The sequence below is a fragment of the Physeter macrocephalus genome, chromosome 4 (assembly GCF_002837175.3).
Source record: "Physeter macrocephalus isolate SW-GA chromosome 4, ASM283717v5, whole genome shotgun sequence".
In the NCBI taxonomy this organism is placed as follows: Eukaryota; Metazoa; Chordata; class Mammalia; order Artiodactyla; family Physeteridae; genus Physeter; species Physeter macrocephalus.
The window spans coordinates 63,131,039-63,153,602 of NC_041217.1; the positions used below are offsets into that span (position 1 = coordinate 63,131,039).

At 44.3% G+C, this 22,564-nt stretch overlaps 1 protein-coding gene across 2 annotated transcripts in view; it reads left to right on the plus strand.

Annotated features, from left to right (window-relative positions):
* The first annotated feature begins 991 nt into the window (after positions 1-991).
* The window catches only part of PRRX1 (paired related homeobox 1), a 73,036-nt gene continuing 51,463 nt past the window's right edge, over positions 992-22,564 (plus strand). The window contains exon 1 of one of the 2 annotated variants that reach the window (XM_007115295.3): positions 992-2,272. In XM_007115295.3, the coding sequence (XP_007115357.1) occupies positions 2,032-2,272 (241 nt within the window). In that variant the 5' untranslated portion in view covers positions 992-2,031. The remainder of the gene's footprint in view (positions 2,273-22,564) is intronic. The other variant, XM_007115296.3, reaches the window with a different exon arrangement.

The following is a 22,564-nucleotide window of genomic DNA, read 5'->3' on the forward strand; positions in this document are numbered from 1 at the left end:
CCCCAAGTTAGGGCTCAGCATTAGGAAGACAAAGCATTATCCGTAGACTTAGATGGGGGTTCGTCCACCCCTCTCCGTCCTTCCTCCCTCCTCCACCCCCAGGGCAGCCGGACTGTACCCTGAACCTCCGCTGGAGCCTCCGCCCGCAGCTGGCTCTAGGAGTGCCCCTGCTTCCTCCGCATCTGGGCAGCGCGACCCTCTCGGCTTAGCGTCGTAGCCTGGGGAAGCGACCTTGGCCGCACCAAAGAGGTTACGAAATTGGCCAGCGTGGGGGGAAGGGGAGCAATTATGACAAACTCCTCGAGTCCTTTCTTCCAGCTAAATAAATATGTAAATTTCCTACTGCCTGGTCCCGGGATTCCTAAGCGGCGCGGAAAGACTCGAATCGATTCAGTGCCTTCTAGATCTCCCCCAACCTGCCTTCAGCCCACGGAGGAAGCGTGGGAGAGCCTTCCATTATGATCACTCCTGTCATTTTATTACATTATTTAATAGGCTGCCACTACAGGGCCAAATGTAGCCTTAATATGCTTGCTGTCTCCCTTGTTCTCAGACGCTCTTCCAGCCCCACCACCCAAAAATTGTTAGAACAGCAGGAAACGTAAAAAAAAAAAAAAAAAAAGGCAGAGAGAGAAGAAAATTTGATTGAGATAGTTGTGGATTTTTTCCAACAAGTTTCCCCGCAGCTGTTATCAAAACATGCAAATGAGATTTTCCAACGGATCTTAAACAAATCTGGAAGAGTTAATGCCGAAGCAAAGTAATCAGCCCGTTTGAAGGGACTATGGGTTTCAGTTCGTCTTTTCTCCCCGTGATACTACTGCAGGGGAATGATAATTAGACCTTTACTTAAAAAATCCGAAGGGGCTCTCTCCCTTTCTTTTCCCTCCCTTTTCTCCCCCTCCTCCCTCTCTCCCTCTCTCGCTCCCTCCCTCTCTCCTTCTCTCTTGCTCAGAAGTTGGCAAAGGGGGTTTTCTTAATCAGACTGTTTTTTTGGTCCGAGGGAAAGGAGGAAGAAGGAGATTGTGATGGAGAAAAGGGGTCTGTAAAACGTCAGGCACCACACAAAGGCTTTGCCACGTAATTACAGGCTCCTATTAAGTCGAGATCTGCCCTCCCAGGGGTCTCCAATTTTCTTGTATTCCCTACAAAGCCTCCTCTGCATGCCAGTTTGTGCCTTTTGAAGTGCCAGAGAGCTTCTTGATCCAACTGAGAAGGAAAAAGGAGCTCAGCAAGAAGAGGGGGAGAGGGAGAAGGGAACGGGGAAACCCACCACCACCCTCCTTCGGACTCTTGGAGCCCTTTTTTTTTTTTTTTTTTTTTTCCTTACGAAAAGTAAAGTGAGAATCCTGCTCTCCAATACATCTGCAAGACATCACCCTCTCCTCCTGAAACTTTAGTCACTCCTGAGAATCCACAGGAGTGCAGAGAGGGGGAACACGTTTTCTTGAAGATGTTTTAAAGCTGGAACAAGCCTTCTTCTGTTGGTGCTTGAACTCTTGCCTGGGAATAACTTTTTTAACCTTAAAAAAAAAAACCACTTTGATTCTTCTCTCCCACCCCTTCTTCTCTGTTCTTCTGTTTGCCTAACTCCCCCGCCCTGCTGGCCTCCCCTTTTCCTCTCTCCCCCTTATTATTATTTTTAGTGTGTGCGCGTGGACGCTTTTGGAGAGCTGGAAGGGATTTTTTTCTCCTGACTTGAACATAGGGTGACTTTTAATTTTATTTTTTGTGTGGATTATCTCTTTGGACCCCGCCGGACTTGGCCTCAGGAAAGCAACCGAGGCTGTCGAAGGCTGCTGGTGCAGAACGCTCTGCTCTACACAAGGGGGTCCCCCGCCCTCTTTCCACTTTTTTTTGGTTGTTGTTCTTCCCCTCCTTCTCTCTCTCTCCCTCTCTCTCTCTCTCTCTCTCTCTCTCTCCACTCCCCCCCTCTCTTCCCCACTCTTCTCCTCTCCCCCCTCGCGCCCACAGCGTTTGGTGTTGATTCGAGCGGGAAGAGGGGGGTGGGTGGGATCGGAGGGGGAGACCATGACCTCCAGCTACGGGCACGTTCTGGAGCGGCAACCGGCGCTGGGCGGCCGCTTGGACAGCCCGGGCAACCTCGACACTCTGCAGGCGAAAAAGAACTTCTCCGTCAGTCACCTGCTAGACCTGGAGGAAGCCGGGGACATGGTGGCGGCGCAGGCGGACGAGAGCGTGGGCGAGGCCGGCCGGAGCCTACTGGAGTCGCCTGGACTCACCAGCGGCAGCGACACCCCGCAACAGGACAGTGAGTGAGGGGCGCATGCCCGCGGGGGTGTGTGTCCCGGGTCGAGGGCGGGGGTCCGGGCTGGGCGGCTGGAGCCCGCCTGGGGCCAGGGGGAGAAAGTCAGGAACCAGGAGAGGTTGGTGGCAGTGGCCGGAGGAATGGCCGGTCACAGACAGAGGGAAAAGGATGAGAAAAGGAGGGCTCCGCGGAGGACGGAGCCAGGGCGGACGCCGGAGGGAGGCCCTGCAGTTGGGGTCAGGGACTCTGCCCGCCGCAGACTCTCGCCGAAGCCGACTGCGCTGCCTCTCCGTCCCGAGCGAGTGCGGCTGCCAGATCTTCCCGCTTGCGGGGCGACGGGGCTGGGCTGGAAAAGGGTCCCGGAGCGGTGCAAATTCTGGGGGCCCGCCCTGTTTGGGAAGTCATTGGGTTAAAGATGCTGAGTCGAGTCCGGAGGGCTTCTTCCGGGTGGCGTAAGCGGGTTGGAGGGCAGACGGGACAGAGGTGGCGGAGCGCACCGCGTAAATCGAGCTACACCCGCGCTGCTCTGGCTGCGCACCGCGCGCGGGCTCCGAAGGCCGGGTGTGTCGGAGAGGCGGCGCCGGAGCGCCCGGCTAGAAAGCCGGATCCGCTCTCTGTCCCCGGAGCCACTCTCTGTCCCCGGCTGTTGCGGACACCTGCATAAGGGTTTGAGACCCCCGGTAGAATGAAAGGCCTGAATGACACGGGAAGACTCAGGCGAAGCAAAGGTAGTGTCCTTTAGGGGTGAAACCCGAGCTGCCGCCCCGCATGAGCCCACACGGGAGAGATGCGCTGGGGAAGCGCGGAGCACTGGGTCGCATTGAAGGAGCTCTCCCTACTGGCCCCAAAATTTCCAGAAAAGTCCATGTATAGTCTCCTTTCCGCAACCTACCTGATTGGTATCGCTCCCCCAAGGAAATCTCACCTCGCGTTATTAGCTGTACCTCAAAAAACGTGACTCCAAGTGTATCCATACGTCCTGGAGTCTATAACAGACCTGTCACCTGGCTCATCCCAGGTGACATGGGGTTGGATATTTCCTACACAAGGTTGCTAGAGTCAGAACTTGGCTGGAAGTTTTTAAAGGAGGCTGATCCCATTCCATGCCATTATTTGCTGACTGCTATTTCGTCTTGGAACTTGGAGCCTGTGGAACCAGGGGGTCCACTGGAATTCTGTGATTTTCAAAAAACAGTGCCAAGGTCAGACTCTCAGAAAACAGATAGCAAAGCAAACGGGACTTAGAAACAGCTGGAAGCAAGGCCTGTGCAAAGTGGTGGGAGGGCCAAGCTGAAACAGGCTGCAGGGAGAGCCCATCTCTACCGCAGGCCGCCTGCTGCTCGCCCTGCATCCTTGGTCCAGGCCTGGGCTCCCCTTAGAGTTTTTTAGCCAAAAGTAAACTGGGGCCGATCCACCCTACTACGCGCAGAGGCAGAGGGTGATGGGGAGTCTGACCTGGCCTGACACTAGGGAAAAACTGGGCAACTCTGACGAGTGAAGATCCCCCGTGTCCCCAAGTCCCCGATAAAGGCTAGGCGCAGAGCCTTCTTGTTGAGGTTACTGGTGCTTTCTGGGGAGCTGCTCAGGCCCAGCACAGCCAGGCAGCATGAGTCAACCACCGAAGGCTTTGGCACTTGTAGCTCAAGAAAATGCACTGAGAAATAATATTATTTTAAAACACTTTACTAGGGAATATTTAAACATACAAAGAGTAGGGAGACTAGTATTACGAATTTCCATGTGCCTATTACCCAGCTTCACTAATTCTGCAAATTCTGCCATTTTTTTGTTTTGCCATGACTAATTATTAATCACAACGTTTATCACTATTCGGAGAACTGAAGGCTGGAGCCACAACAGAAAACAACATTGTGAAGAAACTGCTGTATAGAAAATCAGGGTGCGGCAAGGGAGACCAGCCAGGGTTGCTTTGCCCCAAAAGCAAGCGGAGGGCTGTGTAAAGCAAGCCCAGGGTCAGTGGCCACAGCAAGCCCAGGGCCCACGCAGGCCAGGGCTGGAGAGATGCTGACGGTTCCTGTCGTTTGACTTTAAGTGGACACAAAGAGGGGGGAGTTCGAGTTCATGGTGGCCTTCTAGTGGGTACAGAGCAAGACTGGGCTGAGGAGGCCAGCTGGGAAGCACCCTCAAGCTGAGGCGAGGCCGCAGTGGTGGGGAGGCAGCCCAGGGATGGCTCTTTCAAGACCCAGGCCTGGCGCAGCTGAGGCTGCGTTGAGCACGTGACAACCGCGGGATGGTTGGGGACAGGCAAAGGGCAGCAGGAGGAGTTGGGGACCGTTTGTCCTGAGGGAAAGGGATGACACCTGTGGGAACCTGCCTGCTTGATACTTGAGCACATCACAGAGTTTCTAGTAGTAAGGAGGCCTAGCGGGGAGTGACCCCAGAAAGGAAACAGATTCTGGGGGAGAGGGTGTTTGAGGAAGAATGGTAGACAAACAGTTCCAGAAGGAGGTTGCAGAATGCAGAGCGAGGTGATGGGGATGAGATGATGGACGGACACCTGGGGCTGAGAAAGTAGCCGAGAAAAAACACACACCCAAACACACCCTCCCCCCGCCCACACACACGCCACAGGCCTTGCTTTCTGGAGATGACCAGGGCCTATCCTAACAAATAGTAGTTGCTTTTAGAAGCAATGTTTCCTCAACCTCCTTCCCCATCTCTGGGATGAGAATAAGAGGGTTTGGTAAGTTGAGTGATAGCAAGTGTCCAGGAGGACGCTTGTCCTTAGTCTTGGGCCCCGACCAGGAGATGCCAAGGAACCTGTCATGAGCTACCTAGAAGTCAGGACCAGTGGAGCCCTGCTGGGCCTCCAGTCCACTGTGGACAGTGAGGGTCAGACTGTGAATCAGAGAAGAGAGGAGTCTCCGGGCAGGGGGTTAGAGCTAGGCTGCCAGCCGCAAGGGACAGAGGAGGGCACCAAGAGTCAGGCGCTTTTAGCAGCCTGCTGGGAGTCGACTCCAGAGTGAGAAATCATAATCTCCTTTGGAGAGATGAGGAACATTTAAAAGACACCTTTTCGTCTTAGAGCTATATAGAAACAGGTCCTTCCTAAATTTTCTGTTCAGCTGAAATAAGTAAAACAGACTCTACTTACACTTGCAATATTAGATCCTTAATACTGCAAATTTTTCTGAATTACAAACTGGACCCATCTTAGCAAAGAGGAGCCACGTACTGTCCAAAGTGAAGGCTTCCCGCTGATCTCCTGCACTCCACACCACAATTCTGTTCCTCCCCCCTTTTTTATTCACTCCACTTTCCTCTGTGTTGAAAGATTTCTTTCTCCTTTTACTGATACTCCCAGCCTAGTAAAATTTCTCAAACTTCTCGGTTCAAATATCTTAAGTGTTTAAAGAAACGGTTCTTTAACACTGTTAGAAATCCAGTGGCTAATGGGGGAGTGTGGAGTGAGAAGGGGATGGTGGTAGAACAGGGGTAGTCAGGGAGAGGAAAGAGAAACAGGTGATAAAAATAGGCAGACCTACTTCTAGGAGGACGGTGCATCCCGCTGTCATTTCTTAATCTGAACTTCTGCAAACTCTTAAAAAAAAAAAGCGCCTGCCTTCCACGTTCCCAACCTCTAAATTAGTGAAACCAGATTGTCCTAATAAGACCTTTTGTTGGAAACACATGTAGTCATAAAAAGGTAGACGGAAAGTCAATTAGACACGCGTGCACACTAGCACACATTCACAAGGCTGTTCTAAGTGTGCACCGGGCGCAGCTGGACCGCGGGCCACGGCGGGATGCAAATGCAGAACAGCGGCGCGGGGAAATCGATTTGTCACAAAGGGAGAGGTGTAAACGCGGCGCGAAGGAATCACCCGCCCAATGCGCCTGCCACATTCCCGGGGGCCCGTCTCTGCCGACTCTTCTTGGCCAGAGAAACGCCCAGGAGAGCGGGACCGTTCTCCAGGGCGCTCCCTGCTTGGAATTCACATCGGAACATCAACTCCACTGGAGTCTCAATATTTGCAACACCTACAGCGCCAAGAAGCTTTCCTATGCGGCACCACTCTGGGGCCCTGGAGCCGGTGCCGCCACTCTGAATTTGGGTCTCAATTATCTCGATTCAGGGGAGGGGAGCGAAAGAAATATACCGTTTTAAGCGTAGCCTGGAATTTTTCTCTCTTTAGAGGAGGCAGTGAAATCCAGGATCAAGGGAGGTCACCGAGTCCCCAGGGTTGAATGTCAAGTCCAGAAAAGAGGCTGTGAATCCTGTTTACCTTACATGCAGAAGCAAGGGGCTGAATGGCCTCCTTTTACTGTTTTGGAGAAATTCACCGCCTAGTGACTCCCTCCCGCTTTGGAGCGAAGGGCGCTTGGAGTTTGAAGCTTCGGGGAGGGGAGCCTCTAAAGTCCGAGGCCCCGGCTGCCAATATTCCCTGGGGATCCAGATACCCCAGGTCTAGAAGACAGTGAGTCACTGGCTCCACCGTTCACTTCACTGAGGAGGCCCTGTCCTAGACTCCGGAGCGCCTTTCCCGCACCTTGGGCGTCGCGCAAACCTGTATTTTTGCTCGGCGACCTTAACCTTCCCCGGGCAAGCTCAGGTCAGAGCTTAGGGGCGTCAGGCGGGGAGCAGTAGGTCACTCGGGTCCCTGCAGTCCCTTCGTCTTCCCAGGGGCGTCATTTTAGATTTTACAACACGAGTAAATAAATCATCTCCAAACCAACAAGATGTCACCCCCCTCCAGCCCCATGCGAAAAATCCCCAGCAATTTCAGAGCCAAGGAGATCTTCCTACTCCACTGGCTCAGATCAGCTCAGATCCGAATTTTGAACGCCGCTCTGGTCAGCAGACACCTCCGGGAACCTTTTTCAGTTTTAAATAACATCTATAGATTTTCAACGATGAGGATCCCTAGAGCCATTTGATTTTTCTTTTAAAAGATGTGTTTCTTTTACAGTTCCTCTCCCATATCCTGTTTACCTGCTCCCTCCTTCAGCAGGGCCGACAGTCAAAGCAGACCTCCACCTCCTGGAGAACCCCTCTCCTTCGCGGGGGCGCCAGGGACACGGGTACTAGGAAGTTGCAAATCTGTGCGCGCCTGTGCATGCGCGGCGAACCCCGCGTGCCTCTCGCTCCTGGAGGTGCGGACTTTCAATGGCTCTGGGAATATGTACTTATTTTTTACCCTTTAAGAGAGATGGAGTCAGCAAAAGCCATAAGAAGTACAATTTTTAGGAATCGAGGGAGTGTATTTGTAGAAAAGGATATAAGGCTTCCTTTTTTTTTTGTCCCCCTGAGGGTGGATAAGGGGCCAACTCCCTGTTGCCACTTCGTGTCCAAACATTTATAGAACTACCTGTGATTGCGCGCCATTGTAATCCGATTGGAAGCTCTTTGTCGAATTCTGGGTTTTAATTTGATGCGGGGTGAGTGCCACTCTCATAGTGTTGGTACACTTTAACTCCCTTTTCAACAATTCAAAGAAGATGCATATGTCAACAGCATTATTATTTATCCACAAGAATTTGGATTCTTGTAAAATCAAATAGTTTGGTGAGCAGGCTAACAACACTCAGTTAAAAACCAACCATCTCAAAAAGTAATAATAATATCAACGAACTCCTTTTCTCTAAATGCTGTTTGTTATTAAATCAGTAAATGCGGAGAAACATTGCTGAGACGTCTGAGGAGGGACAGTCATCGGTGTTTCAGGGTCAGTGCGTTTGTTTTCCAAACAAACGTAAGTTTTTGAGTAAGGAGTCTCCACCGTGGTCTGAATATTAGTAGATTCTTAGCATTGTCATTTGTCTAATTTAGTGAGGCAGCCTCAAGGAAGTAGTCGTACAGAGAATTACGGCCTATCAGTTTTAGGTTTAAGACAAAAAAGAAAAATCACTACATTTCACTTGTCCTGGAAGCACTTTTCTCGGTGAAAAAATATCTGGGAAGCCGATTACAGGGGCAAGCCACTTTAGGGGAGGGGAGGGGAACAAAGGCACAAATGGTGGTGGGTTAGGGAAATTTTATGAAAGAAAATAAAGAAAACACGTCAGAACAAATCAATCACAAACACAAGTGACTTCTCAGAAGCGTCTGAGTACAACTAGAATCAAGGATTCTGCTGTTCCCGGAGTTCTCAAATACAGGAATTTATATAGGTCTGAGTTAGGACCAGAATGCAGTGCTCGGGCACTGGATAGCTTAGTCGCTTTGCTGCACCACGTAATGAGGGAGCTCTAATTCCCAAGAACTTTGGTCCTCATTTTTGCCATTACTGATTTCCCCAGACTCAGCTCCAAATGAGGAATGCATTCGAAAAATGTGTATTAATTTGAATCCCCAAGGCCCAAGTTATGAGAAAGAACAAGGACAGGTCCTCTGGTTCCTATTTTGTCTACTTTCAAGGAGTTATTTGCAAGCGATTGGAAATGCTCTTAACTGCCGGGTGAGGAGAGACTATACCGAAACTCTCTTGCAGGAATGGCGGTCGCACCCGGCCAGAACCGCAGGCTCTCTTCGACGCTCATCTATTTGGGGAAGAGGGGAGGGAGACGTGGGGGAGGGAGTAGATTGGGCGAGGGAGAATTAATTCAGTAATTCAGTGAAGAATTTTAACTTGTAAAATAGAGACACAGTATCTTAGATTTTAATGTTCTCCATCTCTGCCGGCCGGGACGAAGATGCGAAAACCGCCACCCCACCTCCGCCCTTTTCCGCCCAGTTCCAGGGGCGCTGGGGCGCCGCGCTCGGCGAGGTGGAACGCACTCGCGAGCCTTGCCAGACGCGCCTCTCCTGGCTCTCTCTTGCCGAAAGGGGGCGCATTCCTCCCAGGTCCGGGCTGGAACTTAACCCCGGCCTTCAAAAACCCTTGGACTCCCGCAGGAGAGAGAGACGTGCTGGAAGACCCCTCTACACAAATAGCAAAAGATGGGAAATATCAATAGCGTGAAGTCAGTGCGAGGACTGCGTAAATATATGCTACACATGCGTTTTAACGGAAACATGGAAACAACTGGTAGGCTTTGTGCCTTCCTCTACTTTGAAAGAGGGTGGTCAGTATTCCATGGTTAGCAGGAAGGGACAGGAGGAGAGTGGGGCTAGATGACCCTGGATAGGTGGGTGCTAGGGCTGATGCCTGGGTTCCAGTGGGAAGGAGAAGGTTTGTCTTTGTGGAGGTGGGTGAGACATTTCTGTAGATGATCTCCAAGTATTTAAAGAAAGAGGGGCATTTCTGAGAAACGGAGAGCTGGCAGTAGTAGTGAGATGCTGCAAAACTGCCACAGAAACCCTCATAGTACCTGAAGTCCTTGGATAGGGCAGAACATGGCCACCTTAGAGTTAGGCCTTAGGGTTAGGGTAAGCCTCTTCCCCTCAAAGGAAGAACAATAGCTGCCCCTGCGTCTTTTGTGTGCCTGCAACTTGGGCACTCACAACCATTTCCAACCCCTGAATCTGACTCCTGGCCTCCACTGATCCTCCCTTTTTGGGCAAGAGTTTCAAGAGACTTACAGGACAGATGAGGATACACCCTTGTACATCTTGGGATCTTCTACTTCTCTCTTAGTCTGTTTCTCACCCTGACATTGGAGGGTCAACAGGACAAGGCAATGCTGGGAACAACAAACTGACAGAATGAATATTTTGTCTTCTTAGCATTGATGGTAGTTTATACATACCTTCCAAGATAATCTTGAGCTTGGGTGTTCACTAGAAACAGAAGCGTGAGGCCAGAACTGGAAGGGAAATTGCTTTCCCACAAACGTTTGTCTGAGAGTAAGAACGTTCACCCCATTCACTTAATTTCTCATTATCAGTATGTCATTATACTTTAAAGGACCTCACAGTGCTGGAAGGTGGTGTAGTTATAAATAAGCATAAAAACAGATGGGTACTCTTCCAGTACTCTGAATATACATGCAGAGGCCAAATCTCTTCAAAGACGATTGAGACATACAACTTAAAGGCCAAGGGGCTCAACTCAATCAGTATTTGAGCCAGGATATGCTAAGTTCAATCAGCTTGACCATGGGCAAAGTGAAAGGCCTAGCCAGCACTTCAGATATATACAGAGAACATGTTTTCTCAAGTTTCCGTTGTATTTATCCTCACAAATTCATGATAGTCTGCAAAGGTCTTGGTAGAATTGGCTTGGGTCTGTTGAGTGATAGGGAGTCAGTGTCCCGGCCTCCTGAGCTTGTCCACCATCCTTTTCTTCTTTGCATTCATTTCCTGTGCCCCAACTGGCTGTCCAAGATCTGTGTGCTGCAGAGAAAGCCGATGTTAGAGGCCGCAGAAGCCTCTTAAATGCTGTTCTAGAATCCTCAGAAAAGGAGAGGGCTTTTGAGCAAAATATGTAATGTACTAGGTATTTTCATGTATTTGTCCTCTCTGATGATTCATTTTATAATAGCCAGTTAGAGACTTCTTGGGGATTGAGGTTTGGGAAACTGGTTACTATTCTGCTTCTTTTTCAAGTAACTCATAAATATATGAAGTTGAAAGTTCTAGTGGAAACAGGCATTGAATCTAAATCTTTAAACCTGGACACTGACATACATCACCATTAATCCAAACTGGGAGGTGACACTAAATAATTATGTACATTGTGACTTTTCTTTCCATTTTCTACCAGTGCTACTTCCCTAAATACTGGTCTGGATTACAGCAGTCACATACCACTGGGACAGGTGCCAAACTGTTGTCTGTGCTCAGTAAATGCTTATTAAGTGATAGAATGAGCTCCCTAAGTTTAGTGGATCCCTTTTCTAACCTAGCATAAGTACTAGGCCCCCTCCCCTCCTCTTCCCACTCTAAACCCTTTGCCTTGGAGATCTCCTCTAGGCTCACCATTTTAGTAACCATCTATATACTAATGACTCCCAGGATATAGCTTCAAGGCCCCCCACCCTTGGAGCTTCAGATCTATATATGCATCTACCTATTGGACATTTCCATTTGAACAGCACAAAATGCTTCAACCTCAAAAACAACCTAAACATGGCACTATTGAGCTCCTTTTCCCAGTCTGATCCTCTCATAACTTTTTCTATTTTCCTGTATCAAAACACGTGGGTGCAACACTCAGAAACTTCAGACTCATCCTTGACTCCTTCCTTTATGCCTCTGTCCAATCCAACTCCAAATCCCAACAATTTTACCTTCTAAAATCACTTGAATTCATCTCCTTTTTAAACCTTTACGATATCTCACCTGCATTGCTAAGCCAGGCTCCTAACTAAATGGGTCTGCCTGCATCCATGCTTGTCCTCCTCTATGTGTACATGATGGCAGAATGGATATAATAGATCTTCAGAGAATATTGGTTGCATGAATGAGTGAATGCGAGTGCATTTTTTACAAATATATTTTTTTAAAATCATGGCTCTCCTCTTCTTTAGAATTCACAATTGCTTTTCATTCTTTTCTATCTCGAGACCAAATTTTTGTCCTGTTCTTTTTTTAAAATCACTCTTTACAATCTATATTTTTATCTCTGCCCCAGCAACCTGCTCATTCACACACAAATGCTGATTCGAACCATTCCCCTACTTTTCCCTAGTATGCCAGTTAGGCTAGTACATGTGCTCTAGTCTCTTTTCTGCTTCTTTGATTCTGATCTGAAATGTCCTTGCTCCCTGCCTCTTTTTTGCAAACCTACCCATGCTACCTTTCAAGGTTCTGCTTCCATCACCTCCTTGTGATATCTTCTTTGTCTGCTTATTTTAGAGCAAGCAAATCCCTTTTCTCAGTGCTTACTGTAGAAATAATCAGTTCCTCTACAAGTATTGCTTAATTTTTTTCTAAATATTTTAAATTGTTAATTTACCTTGAGAATTTTCTTAAGATTAGAGACTTTTTTTGGGCGGGGTTTATTCCACAATTGTAGTAAGAAAATAAATCAAATGGATAATTTTAGGGAGGTATTGTAAGATTCTTCTGTTTATGCAATCTCTAATGCAAGTAATTTTTAAAGTATGAGTAATACCAAAGTGCAATACATGCTTATTTTAGAAAATGTATTATTTTACATGAAAAAGTTTAAGTGGGAAAGTCAACTAAATTTCACCACCCTGAGGTAGACACAGGTAACAGTTAGATGTTAAAGTATTTCTTTTTTATTTTTTACACAATGTTTGTATTAATATTCTTTTTTTAATATAAATTTATTTACTTTATTTTTATTTTTGGCTGCGTTGGGTCTTCTTTGCTGCGCGCGGGCTTTCTCTAGTTGAGGCGAGGAGGGGCTACTTTTCGTTGCTGTGTGCAGGCTTCTCATCGCGGTGGCTTCTCTTGCTGTGGAGCGTGGGCTTCAGTAGTTGTGACGCGTGGGCTCAGTAGTTGTGGCTCGCGGGCTCTAGAGCGCTGGCTCAGTAGTTGTGGCACACGGGCTTAGTTGCTCCGCGGCATTTGGGATCTTCCCGGACCAGGGTTCGTACCTGTGTCCCCTGCATTGGTAGGCGGATTCTTAACCACTGCGCCACCAGGGAAGCCCATGTACAACATTCTTGATGGCTGCTTTTTCTTAATTTTTCAAAGACTGTGTTTCCCGCAAATTAAGATAACACACACACATTGAATCCACTTGCTCTCGTCAGAAAAGTTAAACAAACACACAAACAACAAACAAAAGTTCTCCAAGAATGATGAGAGCTGTGACATCACAGTTATTTCCCAGCGTTCTCAAGTTCCAGTGGGTACATTTCCAGCAGTAAAGACCTTCAGAGTAAACAGTTTCTTTTTCTTTTCTGCTTGTTCTAGCTGGGAACCTTCCCTAGACATGAGAACATGTCTCCTTTTGAAATTGGAAAAGCCTGCATAATACCTAAAGGACATTCCAAGACCACAGATGGAGAGCTAGTGCTCAAAAAAAAAATCATTTTTACATTATTTAGTAAGAAAAGTGCCACAAAGCAAGTTAGGAAGAAAATATCTTAAGGGACTGAAAATTTTCTATTATTGTAGATCCCTGGATCTTGAATTTTCTTTTATTAAATGTTTTAAGAGTCATACAAGGTTTTGTAGAAAAAAGAGGAGGAAAATGATATATATTTCTCTGTACCCTGTAGAATGATGATCAGGTTGGATAACATATTCCAGGACATGGTGGTGTGTTTTGACAGAAGAAGAAGCACTTAGAAAAATCAAAGACAATGCATTTATCCAGATATGAAAGTCTGCAGTCCCCCAGCCCTTATTTAAAGTGATAATTGCAGAGAAAATATAAATTGTTATTATGAAGTCTATGTAAAAATCATTCCCAGGCAAAATGATGTTGAAACATTTGCCGATGAATGCAAATATTTTCTTTAGGGAAAGTATTAACAAATGATATAACATCATGCCGAACAAAATTTTAAAATTATGAATTAGATATAGCTAAATAATTAATCTTTCTCTTTCTCATGAAAAAGGGGAAACAGGGAGAGTAATCATCATTTTTGAGGATTAAAAATCACTCTTCCCCAATAAAAGTTTCTGCAGTTTCCCACATTGCCTAGTTTTAAAGGAGGAAAGAAGGAGAACCACCCAGAGAACTCTTTGCCTATAACCAGATGTGCTGTTCAGCTGCTCTAATCCTCAAGTTCGAGGGAAGAACACGGATGAATCCTTAACACATTTAAGAAATAAAACGTAATTTGGTTCATTAATCACGAAACTAAAATCTGCAGTTTTGCTACATATATTTCAAAGGCTGAATCCCTTTTGACAAGAGAAGAAGAAAATAATATCACTGCACGTTTGACTGTTATGAGTCTGTTCTAGCTTCTCTCAGGGAAGAAGAGATTTTTCCACGTGTGATCATTTTTTACTCAGAATATATGAAGTGTTATTTAAATTTATATCTTTTTTTCCTTTACCCTAACATTCTCCTTTCTCAGGGTAATGAGAATATCTGTTGTCTGCACTGTTTTGGATTTTTCTTTTTTGTGTGTGTGTGTTTGAAGATTCAGGGCTACCTTGAACAGCCAGGAAATTCCAGCTGTGCTTGGGTAGACCTTAAAAGTACAATTGTTTAAACTGAATTAATATACTCAGGCTGCTGGTTTGCTAATTCTTTTCCCTTATTACTTGTATAATTTGATGACTTACTTATCTTAAAGGATTAATAACATTAATAATAGGAATGATAAAGTGAGATAAAATATGAAACTGCTTCACAAACTCTAAGAACATGTGCCAGTGCTATTATGTTTTATAAAGGCAATTCTAAAAAGTAGGTAGGGGTAGCATAATTATTTTTATTTTACAGATAAGAAAACTGTGGCTTGGAGAATTTTAGTGAGCTACTGTTGAGTGACCTGAATCTTGATCAGGAATCTCTCCTGATCCCATTTTAATTTTTTTCATTGTATCCCACCACCTTTGATGTCAACAAGATTCTTTTAGATACATTATTATCTAGAGAAACAACACTGAGGAAGAGGGACCCCAGCATGCCACTTCATGACACACTGCCATGCTGCACAAATCTCTTTTAATTCCTCTGGCTCTTATTCTTCGTTATAAACTGGGCATCTAACTTCATTATAAACTGTGCCTATCTTCCTCATGGGAATGTAGCAGGCCAAAAAGATATTGCATTTGTGAAAATATTTGAGAAACAAACGGCTAAATTTATGTACATTAGTATACCATAAAGAATCAAATGGAGGCTTTTTAAAATTAAGTTATCAAATAAAGATCAAAAACAAGAATGTATTTCAATACATTTATATCCAATTCTCAAAAGCAAAAATACTTAATTTAGATTTAGGGGCACTAGGAGGTTCAAAGCATTTTACTTTGTTTTTAGACAAATCCATGGTCTGCAATTTACTTACTGGTTGACTTTAGACAAGTCTCTGGGTCTTGATTTTCTCATCTAAAAAACTGACACATTAATATCTATCACACAGGTTTATTGTTTGGAATGATGAGATGATGTAAACAAAGACCCTGAATGCTTGCCCTTTCCCTGTTCTCCAATTCTACAACCTCTCTGACGAGTTCAGGCTCAGTTATGTATTCAATATGGTTTCCCAATCCATGCTGCAGGTCATTTAATTTCACTGAAATTAGGAATATTCCCATCCTCCAAAAGTCACAGTCTTACAGCATGTCACTTACCAAGTGACTAGGGAGACATCGGTTTTTGATCTACAGTTCAGAGCTGATGCCTTAGGATTTTTAGTGACACTCCTAAGACCACACCATAAGTTCCTGGCAGAGCCAGGAGTCTGGCTCAGATGTTCCTGACTATGGTCATCTCTTTCAGGCCACCCTCCCCTTCTTTAGCATGAAACAGTATTGCACATCTTTTTAAACTTTGACATGGGACCAACCTTTCATATTTCCACGTGCTTCATCCATCACTGAAGACTTTTTTTTTTTTTTTTTCGGTACGCGGGCCTCTCACTGTTGTGGCATCTCCCGTTGCGGAGCACAGGCTCCGGACGCGCAGGCCCGGCGACCATGGCTCACGGGCCCAGCCGCTCCGCGGCATGTGGGATCCTCCCGGACTGGGGCACGAACCTGCGTCCCCTGCATCGGCAGGCAGACTCCCAACCACTGCGCCACCAGGGAAGCCCCATCACTGAAGACTTTATTGTGACTGAAGAAGACAAACACCCACCCCCAGTTTAGACACTGAATTTAATGGAGAATATATGACATATGCTTAGGCTACCAGCTGTCAAGACTTCTTATCCCAGACCTGACACAGCCAGTAAGTTTCCAGGAGACCAATCACGTTAAATTTTCTCGGTAGTATATTATCTCTAACATAGCACTGTCATACCACTCCTCTGAGATTTCTGTGGAGTTTACTTAATTTTTTTGTACATGAATAATACTAAGTTAAATGTGATTATATATAAAGTCGCCATTCTTTTGCCAACTTAGATTTCCTAACCAGTTGAGTAAGATGAACATTCTGTTCTCAGTTTGATATGTGACCTGCTTTCATATGTATGGCTTTGAAATCTGATAAACCTGAAAGACATACAGACTGCATTTCTATATCATGAAGCATCCAGGACTCTTTTTTTTTTTTTTTTTTGCCAAGCAATTAACGATTAAATCTCCCTAGCATTTTTCTGTAATAGAATAGCATGGCTAATGCTTGTGGTGCATGTGGAGAAAATGGGTCACTGTGGGTGAGGCACTTTGAAGACGGTTTATTGCAAGACGTGTGCTAGCTGTCTAGAGAAGCAGGGTACCATGTACCTTCTGCACATGATAGATGAGAGGCAGATCATCTCTTAAACATGCTCAGTGGGTATTAGTCAGAGATTAGGAGCACAGCTTTGTTGGAAATATCAGTTCCGACATATGGAAAAGTGTTTGTGTGTTTGCTAAAAATGCTTTGTGTACTTTACAGTGTTATGTAGTCTCTAATTGGGGGTGTAGATAACTGGGTTACTGCTTTCCTTTAGGGAGCATGGAGCCCTTCCTCATCCAGGAAAATTATCCTTTGGTCCTTATAGTCTTCCTTTCTTTCTCCTATATACGTCTCTCCCACATGCAGTTCATTTCTAATGATTTAGAGAAAAAGGATAAAGAGAAATAACAGGCAATCTGATTCTTTCTCTAATGCACTTGCAATCTAATCCTGTGTATCTTAAAGTGTGATCCCTAACTAACCCTCATGCATCAGAAAGAAGAGTCTTAAAATGCTGATTCCAAGGCCCCACCCACACCCAGTGAATCAGAATCTACCAATCATGTGCATTCTAAATATCCTGGATGATTTTTATATACCGCAAAGTTTGAAAACACTGACATACACCACTTTCTCTCATAGTAATTGGTATTGAATGATGTTTCTTTGTGACATCCACTGTGTTTTATGTGTTCCATTGTTATTTAACTCTCCCTAAGTGTCAATCTTATCTTTTCAACCAGGTGTATAAAGTTTTGAAGACAAGGGCAGAGAGGCAGGTATTTTATAACTTCAGAGTGCTTATCATGGTGCTTTTCATGTTGTAGACGGCTTAATAAAAAGCAGTTATTAAATAAATGAATGCATGAACAAAATGGGAGATAAAAAGAACACACATAAAGCACTCACTAGGTGCCTGGCACTGTTTTAAATGCTTCACATAAAACAAAGAAAAACAGTTTGAGGCAATTATTGGGGGTTGTAAAAATCCTATGATAAATTTTCAGTGATTGTTATCTCAGCTCTTCTTCTAGAAGAACAATGTTAAAGAAGGGGCAATCTATCACACAGATACTAATATTTTCAATTTCACTTTAGTTTTAAGTAAGTTTTCAGATGAAAGCATGCCACATTTAGGAAGTTATAGTTCAGTATTTTGTATCTTTTTTTTTTACAAAGTCCTTCCTTTTTGATGGTTGATAAAGTACAGTTTTTCTAATATTTATGCAATTTTGTGTACTTATCTTCTACATGGTCTGAGAAAGCCAAGTTTTAATTTACCCTTTTCTCAGACATTGACTATGGGAAGGTTGTATTTTGAAATTTCAATATAACTTTTCCAAGTTTGCCATGTTTAGAGACAAATTTATTCCATTAGTGGGCACATACATTAGCTTGGCACATACATTAGCTTGGCACATACTAAGTTACATCTCAAATATCTCCTTTTAAGGTGTGTTCCAGGGCTTTTGCCCTAAATGGATTTTTCTGCTAAATATCAGGCTTTGCTTTTTTCTACTGAAGTATATCTAATTCATAGCTTGCTGTTCAAAGAGTGTGGAGGAGATGTGGATAGCCTCTTAAATGACAGACCATTCAGTTAAAAAGGAACTGCATTTAGAAAGGCAGGGTTAGTGTGATTTTAGAAAGCTCAGAGGAAGAGAACAAGAAAGGAGGACCTATGCAGAGATGAGAAGGGGCAAAAACCAAGGGGAAAGGCTTTCCTGAGGTCATATCTGCAGCAGAGACCACTGCTGAGTTACAAGCCTCTAAGCTCATCTGGGATCCTTTGGTGACCTAAACTTTGCTCTAGTGGTTTATGACATCACTGGCACCCCCTTAGTGGAATTACAACTTCATAATTTACAGTTAGCTGTTGTTTATTTTATATTTAATCATTTGTGGAGCATACTGGCAGTATACTCAGGGGAACTATGTGGTTATGCTCCTTCAAATCTTGTTGTTGCATAATTAAGTACGTAAGAAGTCATTCACCCAGTGTCATAACATCCCATATTTCAGGTCTTGCAGATGCTGGCCTTGGTTGTGATTGTCCTGAAAGTTAGCCCTGCTGACTCACCTTCTCAATGAGTTTTTCTCTGGGCTGAACAGTTACCAAAGACAGCTGGGCTTCCTGGTTTAAATACAGTTTTCTAAGTAGCAAGCATAATGCTTCCACAGAAAGATAATCCTCTATGTGATATTAACTTCTATAATGTAACTGTAAAATGTGTTTCTATTCCTATTAACCCAAAAGAATGTAAAATGTATCGATGATATCACAAAGAAGGTTCTTGAGTTAGCAAAGGGAATTTGGATTAGTCTCTATATTTCTCTGTGTTTGGCCCTGAGGCTCAGAGATGATACCACTTATCTAATGTCTTTGGATCTTTCGATGGAGGAAGGGAGCCAAGGGAAAGAAATTAAGATTTATTGAGCACTCATCATGACCAGGTACTGTGCTGGGTGATTTATACTACTTAATACTGTTTAAATTTTCACAGTAATGCTGAGTGGTAGATATTGTCATGCCCACTTTACAAATAGGGTTTTGAGACTCAGAGGGGCTGAGCAACTTGCCTAAAACCTAAAAGTTAATCCTGACAAAACCAGAACCTGTCTTGACCCCTCTGGTAACCCGTATTCTGTTATCCTATCACTTATCCTCCAGTGGCTAGAAAAGTGGAAGAAGATGATTGAGTTGAATGGCTTTTCTGTGACGATTAGTCATTAGTCCGTGACACAGGACTCCTGTAACTGGGGTACTGGACTGTTCACTGGGCTTACAAGTTAAAAAATGCAAATAGTCCTTTAGAAAATTATAGTTTTGCAAAGAAAACCCCTTGTGTCACTGGATACTTCAATGACAGTTAAGCAGCAAAGTTGAGGTTAATTACAGGGCTCAGTGAACTTGACTGAAAGGGTGAGCTGAAGATAGTACTAGAGAAGAGATTAGGAGAGCCAGAGAGCTTTCCTCAAGATAAGGACTTGATTTTGATCATGGATCTGACCTTGAACATGCCACCCAACCCCTCTGACCTATAATCCTTTCAAATAGAAAGCATACCAGTATAGTTTTTACAAGTCCATTGAAGATTAAATCAGGTATATATGGATCTTCTTTACCTTATCTCACGAGTGGTACAAATCTTTTAAATTGTGTCAGGTCTAATACTGGATTAAATACTGGATTAAAATATTGAAACAAAATGACAGGTTCAAAATTTCTGGTTATATTCTTTCCTGCTATGGAAATGATTTTTTTAAATAGCAAAGAATAGGGTTTTATTTGAAAGAGTCAGTCTGATTTGGTTGTTTGGAATTAGAAATTCATTTTTCCAGATGCAATGTTATAAGTGATGATTAGGGTCCCAGGAAGCCTCCAACTGACTAGTAAAAGTATGATATAGATGAACAGTAGTGATGATGGAGGCATCCAGAGGGTTGTGTCCTGGAAGGAAGTGTCTTAGGGGCTCAATCGTGAGGAGGAAAGGGATGTCTTTCCCTCTTTACTGGTATAAGACCAGTGCTGGGAAAAATTTAGAACTGGATGAATTTTATCTCTGGCAGCCTTCTTTAGCACCTACCCCCTGACCACCAATGTATGAATTCAGCCCTTCTCTCCTGGTGCTCTCATGTCATTTATGGTGTGGTCTCTTTGCCCGGTTTCTCTAAGAATGCGACTGAGGTTTTGGTGCCTCAATCTTCCTGCTCACCCCTCTTCTTTCTTAGTTCCCAGTGATAAAGATAAACACACAGAACAGTAGTTTAATGGGAAATGATATACTGAATTTTCATCATCTGGACCAACACTCAATAAACCCCGGGCAGGCCAAGGCCCCATCTTCTGAGATTTGCTGATGAAACAAAGTTGGAGTCCTAAGTTTAAGTCTGTCATGATTGTGGAACAGACTCCCATTCCACTGTCTTTTCTGTTCCTCTCACTCATTTTCTCATGTTTGACAACTGTGTTTTGAGTACCTGCTGTGTGCCAGTCACTATTCTAGGTTTTGGGGATGAAGCAGTGAAAAAGACAAATTGTTTCTTCTTACAAACTTTACATTCTCTTGGGAAAGAAAGGTGATAAACCTGTACATAAACAAACAACTAGATAAATGATTCAATTACACATGATGCTAAGTCCTATAAAGGAAATGAACAGGATTATATGAGCAAGGATATAATGAAAAGAAGGAACTAACCATGAGGAGATGAGAGTAAAGAGCCTCTCAGGCAGTGGGAATGAACAGCAAGTGCAAAGGCCCTGTGGCAGGTACAAACTTGATAGGTCCAAGGAACAGAAAGAAGGTCAGTGTGATTGGAAGATAGCAGGTGATAGGAGTTTGGCAGATGAGATCATAGACATAGGTAGGGGCCAGGTGATAGTGACCTTGTTGGTCACAGCGAGGAGCTGGGCTTATATTCTACGTGTGATGGCAGTGGGAAGCCAGTGGAGAGATTTAAGCTGGGGAGTTTTGTAATCTGATTGATGAATTTAAAAGAACAATATGACTGCTATATGGAAAATAGATATTAGAGGGGAAAGGAGAAGCAATTAGGAGGTTATTGCAACAGGCCAGGTCGGGGGCGATGGTGTTTTGAACCAGCTGTACGGATGAAAAGCTGAGTATCGGTGGCAGGCACCCAGACTGTGCTTACTATAGGGGCCTAGGAGGGAGCCAGCTGGCTTAGTAGATAAAAGAGGCCTTGCCTGGAGGACTGACCCCAGGTGCTTACTTTTCTTAGCCTCATCTTTTCTGTATTTCCTTACCCAGGTTTTCTCTCAAACTTGCAAGCCTTTTCTCAGGGAGCTCCCTGGAATCAGTTGACAAAGAAGAGGGAGTGGTTGGGTGCAGTGCAGTGTGAAATGTGGGCAATTTTTTTCTCGAGTTTGTGATTTGAAAAGTTTGAGCCTGTAATTCAGGTACTGCCTGTAATTTTCCCAGAAAGGAAGGATTCTGTTTTAAGTTTAAGTTCAAAAGCAGCCTCTTTGTAATTTAACAAAACATCAGAAGGTAGTATTACTAACAACCATAATTCAGATATGTGATAACTGAAATGCCTTGAGACGTCATTTGTATTTCCTAGGTTGGAGTTCCTCCCATTTAGTGTGTGTGCATTAATGCAGTCAAAGGTCAGAAGTCAGTGAGGTCTTTTCTCCAAACAATGAAATAGTACGCAGAGTTCAGATGAGCTCAAATCAGAACATTTTACCTACCACTGGTCATCCAGCTAACAAGTATTAATTGTGTTCGGCACCATGTCAAGCACTTTGGAGGATACTAAAGATGCATATGACATGGGCTTTTGCCAAGAAAAGCCAATCATCTAATTGGTGAGATGAATCTAATACTGGCCTTCACATAGCTCACCTTCAGTGTAATTTTAACATGTCCAATCCTGAGATCACCAGTTCTCCATACCTTTTCCTCTTCTTTTCCCCATCACTCAAGGGTACCTCAGGCTACCAGGTGGAGCCTGCTCAAACTTTCAACAGCAACTGCAGCTCCTTCCTGTCTTCTGTTCTACATGCCTGTTTCTCGGGGCAGACATTTTGTCTCACAGGGGCTTGATCAGATCTTTCCTTACAGTTCTTTACAGATGGAATTTTCTATGACCTGGAAGTGATTCTAAACTGGAGGAAGAATTTCAAACATGTAAGAAACCACTAGTTGGAAAGAAGAAACTTTGAATAGATACATCTTGCTTTTATTTATTTTTTATTTTTAAAAATTTTTATTGGAGTATAGTTGATTTACAATGTTGTGTTAGTTTCAGATGTACAGCAAAGTGAATCAATTATACATATATCTACTCTTTTTTAGATTCTTTTCCCATATAGGCCATTAAAGAGTGTTGAGCAGAGTTCCCTGTGCTGTACAGTAGGTCCTTATTAGTTGTCTATCTTATATATAGTAGGGTGTATATCTCAATCCTAATCTTCCAATTTATCCTGCCCCCCTTACCCCCTGGTAAGCACAAATATGTTTTCAACATCACCTCTTGCTTTTAAAGAAAATTTTGAAACTCCAGTACTTTAAGCATTGTGCAGCTTATAGTACCACGAGAGTTAAGAAATGCCTCATTATCTCATCTTCCTCAGCATTCTAAACCTTCTAACACTTCTCATGATTTTCAAGTTATTTGGCAAATGATGTTATAGTCAGCATAAATGTACAAG